Source organism: Podarcis tiliguerta (assembly GCF_965153285.1).
Source record: "Podarcis tiliguerta genome assembly, chromosome: 11".
Taxonomy (NCBI): domain Eukaryota; kingdom Metazoa; phylum Chordata; class Lepidosauria; order Squamata; family Lacertidae; genus Podarcis; species Podarcis tiliguerta.
The window spans coordinates 8137814-8153988 of NC_139544.1; the positions used below are offsets into that span (position 1 = coordinate 8137814).

The following is a 16175-nucleotide window of genomic DNA, read 5'->3' on the forward strand; positions in this document are numbered from 1 at the left end:
AAAGCATGTCAAAGTGCAAGTAGATAAATAGGAACCGCTCCGGCGGGAAGGTAAACGGCGGTTCCGTGTGCTGCTCTGGTTTTGCCAGAAGCGGCTTGGTCATGCTGGCCGCATGACCTGGAAAAAACTGCCTGTGGACAAATGTTGGCTCCCTCAGCCAGTAAAGCAAGATTAGCGCCACAACCCCAGAGTCATTCACGACTGGACTTAACTATCAGGGGCCCTTTACCTTTACCTTACCTTGTAGACATCTGGGATGGGTGGGAGATCCACTCACATGCGCAACTGTGTTTGTGCGCTGGACTGGGGCTGGTGGGGCTGTGAGGTGCAGTTATGGGAAATCCATTTGCTGTTAGCAGTACTCTGCAAATACGTAGGCATGAATGGGTCTAGAGAAGGACTGAATCGTCTCCTTGATTGCTAAAAATTTTTTTTCTAGTACAGTGGTGCCTCGCAAGATGAAAAGAATCCGTTCCGCGAGTCTCTTCGTCTTGCGGTTTTTTTCGTCTTGCGAAGCAAGCCCATTAGCGGAGTAGCAGATTAGCGCTATTAGCGGCTTAGCGGATCAGCTGTTAAGCGGCTTAGCGGCTTGGGGAAAAGGGGGGGGGGAAGGAAAAAAAACCTGCAGGAACTCGCCAGACATTTTGGTCTTGCGAAGCAAGCCCATAGCAAATTTGTTTTGTGAAGCACCTCCAAAACGGAAAACCCTTTCGTCTAGCGGGTTTTCCGTCTTGCGAGGCATTCGTCTTGCAGGGCACCACTGTAATTTTAGTATTGTGAGCCAGTGTAAGGAAAGGATTAAATACTGCTGTTAAGCAATATTGTTTTTGTCATTTGCATTTTTTCTCAATATAGGACTTTCCGCAGACAAATGATTTTTCACATCTAGCCTTTCATATTTTGTCCAGAATTTGTAATTACAAGCCCAAATAAGTTCCATAGCTCAGTCTGCAAGCTTAATGTCTTCAGTTCCCATGCAAAAATTTGTTAATGGGCCGGAGTTCATTTAAAAGACTAGCGAGATGCTTTTTGCTCTCATACTTTCTTTTCTTCTGATAAATGCATGTAAAAACCTAATTGAATTGTTAAATGGAAAAAGACTGCCTGGGCTTGGCACCACCATCGTGAAAGAGTGCGTGCATTTCACTTGTCTTGCCTTTTACGTTGAGCACAACAGTACATTTTAGAGGATACACAATCACACATACTTTTAATAAAGATGCAAGTTTGTCTGCTGCTTTTCCTTCCTTATTTATACCTACCTTTTAGCCAAAGCCTGTAATAATACAGTCTAAACTGGGCTTTCTAAAGAGAAGATTAACAGCAATGCCACTCGCTTGCCTTTAATCTTGCAGCTTTCATTTCATTTCATTCTCTTGATAATGTGAGTATATGTTCAAGATACTTTTGGATTATTATAGCACAGCATGGTGCTGCTGCTTTGTGGGTGGCCTAAATTCAGGAGTGATCCTGGGATTTCTGCATCCTGCTGGTTGAGACCAAAAGATGTCACGGAGATGCCACCCACGGTCTTTGAGAGGAAGGATAAAGTTTGTCATCCCACTGTACAGAGCCCCTCCCTCCTACATCAGCAATTCAGAATGTCAATGGATATCTAAAGAGCTGGCTGTTTCCCTTTATCCCCTTTGTCTGCGTTAGTGTTCTGCAATAGTATGTGCCAGGAAATGGCAAAAGAGATCTTTTAAGAGGTTCGAAATCTTTGTAGCCTTACATTGATGCATTTTGAGTCCTTTCCTCTCCTGCACATACTGGTTGCAGATTGAGAAGGATTGCCACAATTTAACTTTCATATTCGTGACAGATTGTGTCATTTAAATCTAAGATATTCGCCAACGACACCCCCCCCCCTTTATATGGTGCTAAAGTTTACATTTGCTTTGCAACAACAATGAAACATCGCGTTGAGTTGGGTTGTGCCTGTCACAATCATTATCTTCTTGCAATTGTTCATAATAGCTTAACATTTTTATTTGTGGTGTTTTCTCCCCCCCCCCCCCCGTTTTGCATTTTATCCTGCCAGATGGTTTATTGTTCTCTAACCGAGTTCCAGAGAGCTGTGTATAAGACTGTGCTGGAGACAGAGGATGTGCAGTTGGTGCTGCGAGCAGGAGAGCCGTGCAGCTGCAACAGCGGTCGCAAAAGGAAATATTGCTGCTACAAAGTAAGATGTTTGGACAGGTTTGATTGTATTGCCAAGTTCCCTTCTGCAATGTGCATCTGGCGCACTCTGCTTCCATGCTGACTTTTCATGGATCTGAAAGTGGGGCACAGACGATGGATACAACGTGGCATAAAACTCGCTTACTCATCTCTCTGGCAGTCTAGGTGTTTGCATTCCCAGTACAGTGGTACCTCTGGTTGTGAAAGGGATCCGTTCCGGAGCCCCGTTCGCAACCCGAGCAGAATGCAACATGCGTCTGCGAGTGCACGGGTCGTGATTTGCTGCTTTTGCGCATGCATGTGACGTCATTTTGAGTGCGAGTGTGTGAGCGGTGAAACCCGGAAGTAACCTATTCTGTTACTTCCAGGTCGCCGCGGAACGCAACCTGAAAATGCTCAACCTGAAGCATATTTAACCCGAGGTATGACTGTACAGTGGTACCTTGGGTTAAGTACTTAATTCGTTCCGGAGGTCCGTTCTTAACCTGAAACCAGTTCTTAACCTGAAATCCACTTTGACAGAATGTGGTTGGTGCCTCGACCCATGGCTTGAAGTGGGTTTGGAAACCATAGCTTCAAATTCTGGTTTAGAAGGGAGGTACTAATCATCGGTTGCCCATTTAGGTGTCATGGCAAACCTGCTGATAAAAATGAGGGAGGGTGTGCTGAGCATGCTTCCAGTTGCCGAACCGAGACTTGGTGTTTCAGCCACATTGAGCCTTTGTTTCACGTAGGGTTAAGGGACTAAGCTGTGTAGGTTTTGAAGATTACTCCCACTGCCTGTGGTCTTTTTGCACTAATACAAACATTTCCTTTACACGATTCTCTTTGTGCTATTATAAACCTTTGTGGTGGATGGTTTCTTTGCATTTGTGCTCTCATGACTGGCTTCAGCCAAAACAGCTGACTTAAAAATAAAATAAAATAAAGCCCCACAAATAGACAAGGGTTGAAGAATAACATTGTAAAACATTGTTATGTATGCTGTACTTTTTCAGCAGCCTTGGTAAAATAGTAGTAAGCAGACAACATGTAGAAAATAATTGATGAAAACACTTCTGGAAAAGAATACCTAGTGAGATCCTTTTTCCTTGAATATTAATTTGTTCCCTGAGTGACTTTTTTATGGTGCAAAATCACATTGGACTGATCTGCTGGCTGATATTTGTTCATATATCTGTACTCTTAAAATATTCCAGTTGATCTGAAGTTATCCATAAAGCAGGCTAGTCGGTTACTTTTTAAAATATGGCAAAATAGAGGAGAAGGTGGGGAGGATAGTGAATGTTTTGTGACATGTTCTTAGAAGTTATATTGCTAAATCATAGTATATGAAAGAATAGCTTTACTATTGCTATTCTCGTGGGATTCATAAAACACACGGTCTTAATTTTTTGTCATGTTTACCTCAGTGGAACTACCACAGAGTAAATGGTCAGTGAATCATCACCTAAAAATCAGCCAGGCATGGCCGGGAAAGTAGTTATTTGATATAGGTGCTGATGTCATTGCTAGTACACTAAGAAGCTGTTGGATTATACTTTCTGAGTTGTTTTAGGTTAAATATGTTTTAGATGTATGAGAAACAACACCCTGAATCCTAAGCATACGTAGTTTGGCATTAATTCCCTGGGGAGTAAGTCTATGTACGCGGGTGGCGCTGTGGTCTAAACCACAGAGCCTAGGCCTTGCTGATCAGAAGGTTGGCGGTTCAAATCCCTGCGACGGGGTGAGCTCCCATTCCTCGGTCCCTGCTCCTGCCGACCTAGCAGTTCGAAAGCATGTCAAAGTGCAAGTAGATAAATAGGTATCACTCTGTTGGGAAGGTAAATGGTGTTTCCGTGCGCTGCTCTGGTTCTCCAGAAGCGGCTTAGTCATGCTGGCCACATGACCCGGAAGCTGTCTGCAGACAAACGCTGGCTTCCTCGGCCTATAGAGTGAGATGAGCACGCAACCCCAGAGTCGGCCATGACTGGACCTAATGGTCAGGAGTACCTTTCCCTTACCTTTAAATCTATGTAAGATCATAGCCTAACTTTCCTCTAAAGAAAGCAATGAGTGTTAACAATTGTGATAAATAGGATACAATCCCTCAGGAAAGACTCCAGCATGGAAACGAAACACTGGGGGTGAGGGAACCTTCCCCAGGCCTGCGGCAGCCATGAACCCTAAATTGACCTCATTTCCAATTTAGGGGAAATTGAGGTTAAAAGGTAAATTCTGCTTGAAGTTGCACCTGCATCTTTATTTCCTTGCATCTTTATTTGGTATCCAGATCTGCTGAGAATAAGCAGCAGTGTTAGAATTCCAGGATTATAGTCTGAGAGTCAGAGAAATGTGTGCCACCCTGTGTATCACCCTCTTCCACACCCTGACAGAGCTACTCAGTTATGATTGGCAACAGGAACGGCCAACCAGTTGTGGTCATTCCGCTCTTTTGCAATTAATAGGCACACATGCCATATTATCATGTCTGGCTATAAAGCCAAACCAGGTGATCAGAAACGTAAAGTGCTCAAACATTGTTGTTTAGTCGTGTCCGACTCTTCGTGACCCCATGGACCAGAGCACGCCAGGCACTCCTGTCTTCCACTGCCTCCTGCAGTTTGGTCAAACTCATGCTGGTAGCTTCGAGAACACTGTCCCACCATCTCGTCCTCTGTTGTCCCCTTCTCCTTGTGCCCTCCATCTTTCCCAACATCAGGGTCTTTTCCAGAGAGTCTTCTCTTCTCATGAGGTGGCCAAAGTATTGGAGCCTCAGCTTCAGGATCTGTCCTTCCAGTGAGCACTCAGGGCTGATTTCCTTCACAATGGACAGGTTTGATCTTCTGGCAGTCCATGGGACTCTCAAGAGTCTCCTCCAGCACCATAGGGGTCTTAAATTTTTTTAAAAAGGACACCAACCAACCATCCAGTTTTTGCAACAGGCAAGACCATTTGTAGAGAGGTGGGAGGAGGGAGATCTGTGCTATAAGTTTGTACTGTCCGAGAGAAATTATTACTGAGCAGTAAAATGGGAGGCTCTGCATTATCTGCATTCTTTTCAGTGTTGTGCATTCAAAAATTCCTGTCAGTTGCATGCAAAGTAGATGCACAAGGTGGTTGAGAGTGGCCTGTACCACTTTCCAAGTGCAGGTGGGAACAGTACCACTTTTGAAAATTCTGCCAAAGCTTCCTGCCAGTGAGCTGCCCTGAGCTTCTCTTCCCCTTTCTAAGATAGTTATTTTTTTTATATATTTCTGCAGACAAATGCTCATGGCGAAACAATGCGGGCACTGTATTTCAGTTACCTGACGGTCCTTCGTAAGATTGCTAACCATGCTGCACTGTTACAAACGAACCACACGAGCAAACAGCAGGTCAGTCTCCTTGAACCCACAATATTTTGAGGAAGACCTTTTGCTAAATTACATTGCTTTTCCCATTTCGATGTTCTGTTAATTATTCATACTGTTGAAAATTGTTTCAGTCATATTCAGCTCCTATTCAGAAAACACAGTACTACCGTATTTTTGTCCCATAGGACGCTCTGTTCCATAGGACGCACCTAGTTTTTTTGTGGGGAAATAAAGGAAATCCCCCCCTTTATTTCCCCCCACCAAACCAGGTCAGGGAAACCAAACCAGGTCGGGGAACAGCGGTATGGCGGCGCTGCGCCTCCCCGCTGTCCGCCGAGCTTGTGGGGCTGGCCGATGTCTGCCCGGTGCGAGGGGTGCTCTGCTTCAGGGCGCCCGCGCGCCGGACAACAGGCTGCTATCCGCAGCCTAGGGAGCCCTGTGGGAACTCCAGCGGGCTCCCCAGGCTTGCTGATAGCTTCCTGAAGCCTGGAGAGCGTGAGGGATCGGTGCGCACCGACCCCTCTCACTCTCCAAGCTTCAGCAAAAGCCTGTATTCGCCCCATAGGACGCACACAGATTTCCCCTTCATTTTTGGAGGGGAAAAAGTGCGTCCTATAGGGTGAAAAATACGGTAATTCCTATAGCTTTTAATCTATTTTTCAACCCTTAAAGTTTGTCAGATCATCTTGCTTCTGTAACTGTTGAAAAGTGTTTTCGATTTCTTCTTATGCCCAGGATGTTAATTACAGATTTGCCAGATTTTATCCTCCTTCTGCACAATTTGTGTTTCCTTGCAGGAAGCCTACATCACAAGGGTGTGCAGCCAAGTGTTTTCCAAATTTCCTGATTTTGTGAAGCTTAGCAAAGATGCAGCCTTTGAAACCATTTCTGATCCAAAGTATAGTGGGAAAATGAAGGTAAATATATGAAGGGATTGAAGTATACATTATGTGGCAAAAAATAGTTGGTATTAGCTTTCATTTAGCATGCATGGTTTCTTTAAAGGTCCTCTGTTTACATTTCCATTACCGTGTAATTCCATGAAATTTGAAATTTTCTGCATATTTCATTGTTATTCCACTCGTGACAAATATGTTGATGCAAATTTATTGCTACCAGTACAAGAAATTGAGTTTCTGTGCAAACAAATGTACCATCAATGTGCATGTTGAAGGTCCTGTAGATCAGGCTGTGTATATATTGAATTTGCCTATTTCCACCGTAACTTCATTGCAGGTAAGATGTCTGGAAAGAAACAGACCAGAGCACACATGGAAAAGAATGAACCTTCTTCTCCATGTAATCAGGTCCCTGGTTTTACAGTCTTCTGCATTTTTATAATCTATACTTTACTACTACAGATGCACTTTAAAAAATGAAAATAGTAAGACATCAGTACAATAAAGGCTTTAATCAGATATTGTTGCCCTCAGGAGATTGGTTCTAATTTTAAACAGTCTCCCAAGCTGCAGCTAAGAAAAGGTTATGAAAATATTGCAAAGACAGCTTTTAAAATTATATTTTACTTCAAAAGCTCAACTGTTTTAATTCTGGGGTTTTTAACATATAAAAAGGCAGGCATAACCTATATCAATAAACCACTACGGCTGAGAAATTGAGCAAGAGTGAAAGAGCTGGCTGAATAGCTAGGGCAGTAATAAGGTGGGGTTTGGGATTTTTTACTTTTTATGCATCAACTTGTGCAGTTTCCAAAGTATTTCAGCTCTGCCATGCCCCTGGCTTTTGTTCATCCACAGAGTATCAAGGATAGCTTGATACAGGAGGCATCTGACACGCCATTATTGGGCACTACTTAGTGAGTGTTTTTTTCCTGAAATAAGATTGTTAAAGTGTCCTGCTGATCAGGCCAGTGGCTTGTCCAGCGTGCTGCTCTCGCAGTGGCCAATCAGATGCCTATGGGAAGCCCCAGAGCAGGAACTGAGAGCAATATACTCTTCCCATTGGGAATGCCCAACAACCAGTACAGTGGTACCTTGGTTTGCAACCGTCTTGGATTACAACCATTTTGGATTACAACCACGTCAAACCCAGAAGTGCGTGTCCCTTTTTTTGGATTACAACCCAATTTTTTTGGATTACAACCCTTTTTTTTTTTGGAGGCCCCATTGGCAAAATTGCGCCTTGGGTTACAACCTGTTTTGGTTTACAACCGGACCTCCGGAACGGATTATGGTTGTAAACCAAGGTACCACTGTATTCAGAAGTAGGCTAGGTTGAGAGGTAATGACTGGCCAAGTCAGCTTTATGCATTTGAACCCTGGTCTCCCAGGTCTTAGTCCAACACTCTAACCACTACACCACATTGGTTCTCTATTTGTGTCATTCTGCTTATCCTTTAGGCTTTGGGCATTCTGGATTCATATAGTTTTCCTTTTCAGTCTTAGCTATTTGTTCCTCGCCTTTCTTCTGATCAGCCCTGTGGAATACTTAAATACCTACCATGCTGTGGAGTCCTCTTAAATTCCAAAATGACATGACATTGGTTTATTTTCTTTAAGCAAAGTGGATTTGTTTTCAGGATACCCATTTGGGAATTAATTATGTGAGCATATTTGTTCTCCTCACTTTCTCCCCTGGTTGTTTTGTAGGTAAACTCATTTCACCCTTTAATTTGACCTCCTTGTACCTAAGAAAATAAAATTGGAGTCTGAAATGGCAGGACTTAATTATTTTTTTACCCATTAAAACAACCCAGTTTTGACAATTTCTAATTGAATTGAAAACCAAAGCTCTCCAAATATTTCCAATTCGTGCCTCTTCAATTCACCGTGAAATTGGATGATTGGGCCTACAGTGTGGGTTATGAACAGTACGATTGCTGCTTTGCATTCAAGATTTTATCTGCCATTATAGAATTAATCAGATAAGTCTCCTCTTGTCATTTGGAATGTTTTGCTTTCAGGAAAATCTGTACAAATTAAGAGGTTAAGTATTTATCACTGAATCAATAGCATTGTTTAAATATTTATTGCCCATTGGGAATAGGCTACAGACATTGGACAGAAAAATTCCTCTTTCCCCTTTTGTGTCTTGCTTCTGCACGGTGCTCTGGAATTACTGTTTGCCAGATGTGGACATGCTCCTTTGGAGAATAACAGTATCACTGTTATACAGAATGCTCTGGATTATTTGCTTCCCTACCAGAAGAGCATTGCGTGTGGGCGGATTATTGGCATTTCAAGGTCTGTGCAAAGTCTGGGAAGCCACGACCTACTGTAAACAGACCAAGAGAGGACACTGGGAGCGGGGAAGGGCATACAGCTGGCTGATTATTATGAGAAGCCAAGTTCCAAGAAGTTCTGAACTTGGATGTTGTACAGCAGGCTTAAAAGGGGGATGGCTCACTTCAGGGTGACTATTATACTCTGGGTTTTTAGAAAAATGTCATTGTGTGGTCATGGCCTTGTTGATTAAGGCTATCACATGCTGGGCAGCTACAATGATACAAATATGTGATTTGCCATCCTTGCATTTTGTTTGCATTAAGGTCACACCTCCTGCACTGTTTCGTGAATTTTCTTTTATAGCTGTTTTAACCAAAGCCGTGCGTTATCTGTACATTTTGTAAAATGTTTATTTTATACATGTTTAAATGAGTGTGTGCACACATCTGTATCTCTGATCATTTGATATCTTCTTACGGCACATTCCAAACACAAGATTCACTGGTGTAAACGAGATTGGAATAGGTGCGTCTCCAGCAGAATTAGCTGGGTCTGGGGTCTGTCCTACACTCGAGTAGGACTCTGCCAGAGATACATGCCCGAGTGGCATGTTCTCTCCCTCCTGGTCAATTGTTCAGGAGCTTCAAAAGCTTTCTTCAGCCCAAACATCACAGCGACCAATGCCAACAGACACCGGCACACTTAGGGATCCGCAGAGTCTTTGCAGTTGCGTAACAGACCTCAGCAACTCAGCATTTTGGCTAATCTACTTTATTTACATATAAACACACACGGAGCATTGCAACATGGCTCCCTCTCTCTCTAGCATCAGAAAGCAAAGAGAAAGAACAAAGGACAATAGTCCCACTTCATGTAACACAGTAACACAAACATCCTGTCTCCGTCACTTCCCAGTCTGTGGAGTCAAAGCATAAACCGTCATGTGATAGACAAAAATCCCATGACTGCAATCACAGAGCAAGAGTTCTAACAGGCTCACCTGGGGTTAGGCTAGCTGGGGTCCCACATCCTGGCTCAGCTGGCGATACTCTGGTGTAAGCCTTTCATTCTAGCACAGCCGCAGCTCGCCTGAGGCAAAGTTCCACAAATGGGGCATTCCGGGGTAGTGGCAGGGGACAAGCCATAACAGGGAGAGATTTACCCCTACAGTGGTGCCCCGCAAGACGAATGCCTCGCAAGACGGAAAACCCGCTAGACGAAAGGGTTTTCCGTTTTGGAGGTGCTTCGCAAAACAAATTTGCTATGGGCTTGCTTCGCAAGACGAAAATGTCTTGCGAGTTCTGCGGGGCTTTTTTTCCTCCCCCCCTTTTCCCCCAGCCCCTAAGCCGCTTAACAGCTGTTCTCTAAGCCGCTTAACAGCTGATGCTAAGCCGCTTAACAGCTGATCTAAGCCGCTTATCAGCTGATCCACTAAGCCGCTAATTCCTTAATAGCCGCTAATCCCTTAATAGCCGCTAATCCCTTAATAGCCGCTAAACCGCTAATAGCGCTAATCCGCTAATGGGCTTGCTTCGCAAGACGAAAAAAACCGCAAGACGAAGAGACTCGCGGAACGTATTCTTTTCGTCTTGCGAGGCACCACTGTATTCCAAACTCTGTTCATCTCAGTCAAATGCAACCCAGCATAAGTGACATTGGCAAATAGCATGGTGTAAAGCAAACACAATTTTAAAGGCTGGTTTTGCCTCTGCTAGGCTTGGGATGGCTCAGCTGGCGGTAGGCCTACTCCTGAACAAAGTTTGGAATAGGGGAAGTTTGCACCAGGATAATATATCCCAGCATAAATTGCACTGACTTCCTGTCGTTTCCGTTGACCTGCTCATGTTTTTAGTTTGTATGATGTCACTTCAAATCAGTTGTCTTGTTTTTTATTCTTCTTCTGGATTTTTTGTTGTGTTTTTTAAACCCTCAACCTTGGAAAGTTGTGATACAGTGGTACCTCGGGTTAAGAACTTAATTGGTTCTGGAGGTCCATTCTTAACCTGAAACTGTTCTTAACCTGAAGCACCACTTTAGCTAATGGAAGCAAAGTTCTTGACCTGAGGTACTATTTCTGGGTTAGCGGAGTCTGTAACCTGAAGTGTTTGTAACCCGAGGTACCACTGTATATGTGAAAATATATTTTGCCTGAGGTTTATTCAATAACTCTTTTCTATGGTTTACTTACAGGTCCTTCAGAAACTTTTAAATCACTTCAGAAAAAACAAAGATAAAGTGCTCCTTTTTTCCTTCTCAACCAAGGTGAGCTTCATCTGATTTGTAACAAAACTGACTATAGCTTTCTTTGTTATATGGTTAAAAACCAGCGTACTCTGTTTAATACAACAATAAGTACTAGTACAGTTCTAATGATATAGAATAAAATGGTAAAAAAGTAAAGGTAAAGGACCTCTGACAGTTAAGTCCGGTCGCGGACGACTCTGGGGTTGTGACGCTCATCTCGCTTTACTGGCCGAGGGAGCCGACATTTGTCCGCAGACAGTTTTCCTGGGTCATGTGGCCAGCATGACTAAGCCGCTTCTGGCGAAACCAGAGCAGCGCACAGAAACACTGTTTGCCTTCCCGCTAGAGCGGTACCTATTTATCTACTTGCACTTTGGCGTGCTTTTGAGCTGCTAGGTTGGCTATTTTGTATTTTTATAGAAAGATAGAAAGTCCATTTTGGCCTAGTAGGTAAAAACGACTGATGTATTTTGTAAGCTGTCATGCAAAATATTGCGAATAATGCTGTAATTTCTAGTTTTCTGTCTTCAAGAAATAAAATAGGTAAATTCCAGACTTGGAACTTCTGGGCACTCTTCTAAGCAATAGGATAATAGTCTTTGTATGAGCTAATAGGGGCAACATAAGAGAACATGGTAATGACTGTAACTATGTATAGTAAAGCATAAAGCATTGAATATATCTGCATCATCATCCACTTAAAGTATTAAATATGATAATAGCCCAGTCTGCATGTCACAGTAATTCACAGTTCATAGTTTACCAGCTGATCGGTCCTGCTTTGCACCTCCCTTCAATCCAGCGGGAGCAGCAAACCATCATCCTCAGCTCAATGGTACAGTGGTACCTTGGGTTACATACGCTTCAGGTTACATACGCTTCAGGTTACAGACTCCACTAACCCAGAAATAGTGCTTCAGGTTAAGAACTTTGCTTCAGGATAAGAACAGAAATCGGGCTCCGGCGGTGTGGCGGCAGCAGGAGGCCCCATTAGCTAAAGTGGTGCTTCAGGTTAAGAACAGTTTCAGGTTAAAAACGGACCTCCAGAATGAATTAAGTACTTAACCTGAGGTACCACTGTATAACTGAACCAGGAGCCATGGTTTGTTTTACTCAAACAAACCATGGTTCACAAGCCAAGACCAAACCTTGTTCTTGTTTGGAGAAAGTCAAACCATCACACCCACACCCACACACACACACCCAAACACTTTTGTGTAAGGAAAACTTGGGAGTATTTCCTCATACCCCATAACAATCACACCTATGGCTGTTCAGCTGCATGTGCGCATAACAAAACAGATGCATGTACAATGATTATATTATGAAGTATTTATGCTTTTCCTCACACAGAAGGATTTCCTTGTCGGAAAAATGTAAGGTGTGAGGCAGCTCTTGGATCATCTGAGGATGCGATCCTGTTCACACTTCCAGAGGCTAAGTCCCATTGAACTCAGTGGGACTTACTTCTGAGCAGAGATGTGGTTTATCCTGCGAAACCTTCTTGTCAGTGCCTAGGCCAAGCTGTCTTGCCTCTTTCTCTTATGTGTGAATTCCTGCAACTGACTAATGGGACTTGGGGAAATGGCACATGAGATAAGGCAGGGTTGCCTGGATTGAATTAAAAAATGAATGTAAACATTATCTGAGTTCTCCATATCAAATTAATAGTTCGTTGCTTCCACTGGAAAAGCAACACACTATTTAAACATACCACTGCAGTAAATGGAAAATGTTAAGTGTTTCTGCAAGTTAATTAAATATTTGTGATTCTATGACTTTGGAGAAAGAGTGATGGTAGGAAAACTCTGAGCTGTTACAGACCTTCCAGACACTTGATCTGCCTGTTTTATTGTGGTTCTTTTTAAATGGTACTAATTGCCTGGTCTCCCCATCTCTTCCACCAGTTGCTTGATGTTTTGGAGCAATATTGCATGGCATCTGGGCTAGATTACCGAAGACTCGATGGAAATACAAAAGCGGAGGAAAGGGTCAAAATAGTAAAAGAGTTCAACAGCATGGAAGAAGTTAACATTTGCCTCGTTTCTACAATGTAAGAAAACGCTGTGTCTGCTTTTGTCTAGGTAGTTAAGAGATTTATAGCAAATTTACTGCACTCCCACTTGATTGATCTTGCATTTTGTCACTTCCTTGGGAAGAAGCAATAACATTACTGTCTGCTGTTATAAGACTGGGAAGTAGACTGCATCAATCAAGACTATTAGGGTAGAAATGAGTCATATCCCTTACGTATTTCCATATTTCTTCGGTCTTCATCTTCGTCTACCCATTCTGAGGATCGCTTGAGATCGAAAATGACGAGTGATAATGTTAAATAAATAAAAGCCCCCCCCCTTTTTTGTTCCCCTTTTGGAACCAGAATAATCTTGAATGCAGTTGTTTTTGAAAGCTACCATCCTCAGTTTCGTTTGAAAGAAATTAGTAGTGACATGCGCAAATAGAAACTCAGAAATTCAATTAAAAATTCAGTCATGGCCTCGGCTGTATTTAATGCTTAGAGTTAATCGGTCTATATTTTTCACTCACCCTTCACAATATCACATCCCTGTTCACAAGATGCCATTTTGTTTGTCACTCACGAAGCCCCCAAAAAGAGACCATTCTGTTTTGCTGTATTTAATACCAATACAGTATAATAGTCTTCAAGGCCTCCCACTTATAGGGCTAGTTTCAGACAGTAGCATTTTTAATGAATTTTATTGCAAACTGCTTTGAGATGTTATCCTAATAGGTGGTATATACATATTTTAAGTAATCAAATATAGTAATAATATTGTGTCAGGGAAAAATAAGCCCAATTAAAAACCCGTAATTTTTCTCAACTATGTTTCTTTTGTTTTCTATTTTTAATTCCAATAACTTTTCCTAAAAGAGAAGAGCTAAGGTATGGGGAGGGTATTTTTAGTTACTTGACGTTATTTCCTGCCAATTGAAATGTAATAGGATTACTCACTGGAATTTGGTGGATTGGGTTCCAAGAGAGACTGCACACCCATGTGATGTTATTGATGTGATGTAAAATTCCTACAAAATGCTTCCGATTTCATCTTTGAAGCCTACCCAGAATTTGAGCTGCTTTATTTGTAAGGAAAATGTGTTCAATATGCAACTGTTGGAGGAAAAAATGCCACATTGACACATATAATTTTACTCCCTGGAAAATACATGCAGGGTAACTTATCTCTGATCCGTGCAAAAACTCTGAGAATTTTAATGAAAGCAAGTCATCACATCTTGTCTGTGAAACTTGTCAATATGGTTGAGGTTTAGCCAATTTATTTAAAAGAGTGTCTTCTTAATGGCTTATTTTGGACTGTTTTCGGTCTAGTTTATTAAGTGGTGGAAAAGAATTGTTGCAAGGAAAGTAGAAGCATAACGTTTTAAAAATTTAGTAAGCTTCATTTCCTTGGAGTTTCGGAACCCAAGTGAACATAAATTGTGTCCTGTCCCTTCAAACTGAAGCACAGCACATTAGTTTAATTGAATGTGGCAAGTGACTTTTCCTGCAAATGGAACAACGTAGTTAATGTAAACCTCTATACCCCCTTCTTTCATCCTGTATAGCTTTGGGGGAGAATGAAAATGACCTTGAGGTATCTTGTACTAAACAACATAGTTGGAAAATGTACATTGTTTGTAGTGTAATAAATGTGAATGTCACTTTCCATCGCTAGTATTGTGAGATTATGGAAGATGATGGGATAGTAGCTCTATTGCACAGGAACAGTGAAACTGCAGTAAGTTTGTTTGTTATGATGAGATAAATGCTATTTGTGGTTTCTACTGAAAGCAGTATAGTCAGTGGCATTATTTATAGCCTTTTGGAAACTTGAGAACTTTCTGCCAGTTTGTCTAGGAAAAATGCTCATAACAAATAATGCTACTTTATGTACAAGTGGTGATCTCATTTAAAAAACAACAACATTTCTTCACCTCTTTTTTTCTTCTGTTGTTATAAAGGGCTGGAGGACTGGGGCTCAATTTTGTCGGTGCAAATATTGTCATACTGTTTGACCCAACATGGAATCCAGCGAATGATCTTCAAGCCATTGACAGGTACAGGCCACTTGCTAAAAACTGGTTATTTTGAAATGTCGCTTCTCTTTTTTCTTTCTCTTTTCTTCTTCTTTTTGACCCTGGACTTTGGTTTTTTCAGAGCTTACAGGATTGGCCAATGCAGGGATGTGAAAGTATTTCGGCTAATCTCTTTGGGGACAGTGGAGGAGATGATGTACTTACGGCAGGTTTATAAACAGGTAAAGTTTTCACTGTGTTTTTGTTCACATTGCTTATTTTTTATATCAGATCAAGGCACTTGTTAACCAGTTGTTTATGTAAAAATTAAAGTTGACCTAATATAACACAATCTTTATCTTTGCTTTATGACTTTTAAGCTAATTTAATAATTCTCATATATAATTCAAACTCTTCCTAGAGAGAATATAACGAAAGAACATGTACCAGGATGCCTGCAATAAATGTTCACATTTAATTCATCAGTTACTAGTAAAGGGCAACATTTATTATGGCAGAGGCATAAATAATAAAACACCTAAACACTTTTGACACTCCCCTTTATTTCTTAAGAAGCATCTAGTTCTTACAGTGAATTATCAAGTTTCACTTTCATTTACATCATTTGTGCCCATGCTTTTTGTTTTTGAAGCATAAGTACATAATGGGTCACATCAATCTTTTTTATATACCGTATTTTTTGCTCTATAAGACTCACTTTTTCCCTCCTAAAAAGTAAGGGTAAATGTGTGTGCGTCTTATGGAGCGAATGCAGGCTGCGCAGCTATGCCAGAAGCCAGAACAGCAGGAGGGATTGCTGCTTTCACTGCGCAGCGATCCCTCTTGCTGTTCTGGCTTCTGAGGTTCAGAATCTTTTTTTTCTTGTTTTCCTCCTCCAAAAACTAGGTGCGTCTTATGGTCTGGTGCGTCTTATAGAGCGAAAAATACAGTACTTTTCTTTTCTCATTCCTCTTCTCTCTTTTCTTTGCTCCATGCTTCAGTTCCTTTGTAGTCTCTCGACTGTCCAAATTTAGTTGCTTAGACTACTGCAATGCGCTCTATGTGGGGCTACCTTTGAAGGTGACCCGGAAACTAATCCAGAATGCGGCAGCTGGACTGGTGACAGGGAGTGGCCGCCAAGACCACATAACACCGGTCTTGAAAGACCTACATTGGCTCCCAGTACATTTCC

The 16175-nt window shown here is 42.0% G+C and overlaps 1 protein-coding gene across 8 annotated transcripts in view; it reads left to right on the forward strand.

Moving 5' to 3' along the window:
* The window catches only part of ERCC6L2 (ERCC excision repair 6 like 2), a 62532-nt gene that overhangs the window by 13853 nt on the left and 32504 nt on the right, over positions 1-16175 (forward strand). For all 8 annotated transcript variants that reach the window (XM_083403309.1, XM_083403310.1, XM_083403312.1 and 5 more), the window contains 7 exons: positions 2042-2182; positions 5427-5540; positions 6317-6436; positions 10895-10966; positions 12856-13001; positions 14930-15025; positions 15126-15225. In XM_083403309.1, the coding sequence (XP_083259435.1) occupies positions 2042-2182; positions 5427-5540; positions 6317-6436; positions 10895-10966; positions 12856-13001; positions 14930-15025; positions 15126-15225 (789 nt within the window). The remainder of the gene's footprint in view (positions 1-2041; positions 2183-5426; positions 5541-6316; positions 6437-10894; positions 10967-12855; positions 13002-14929; positions 15026-15125; positions 15226-16175) is intronic.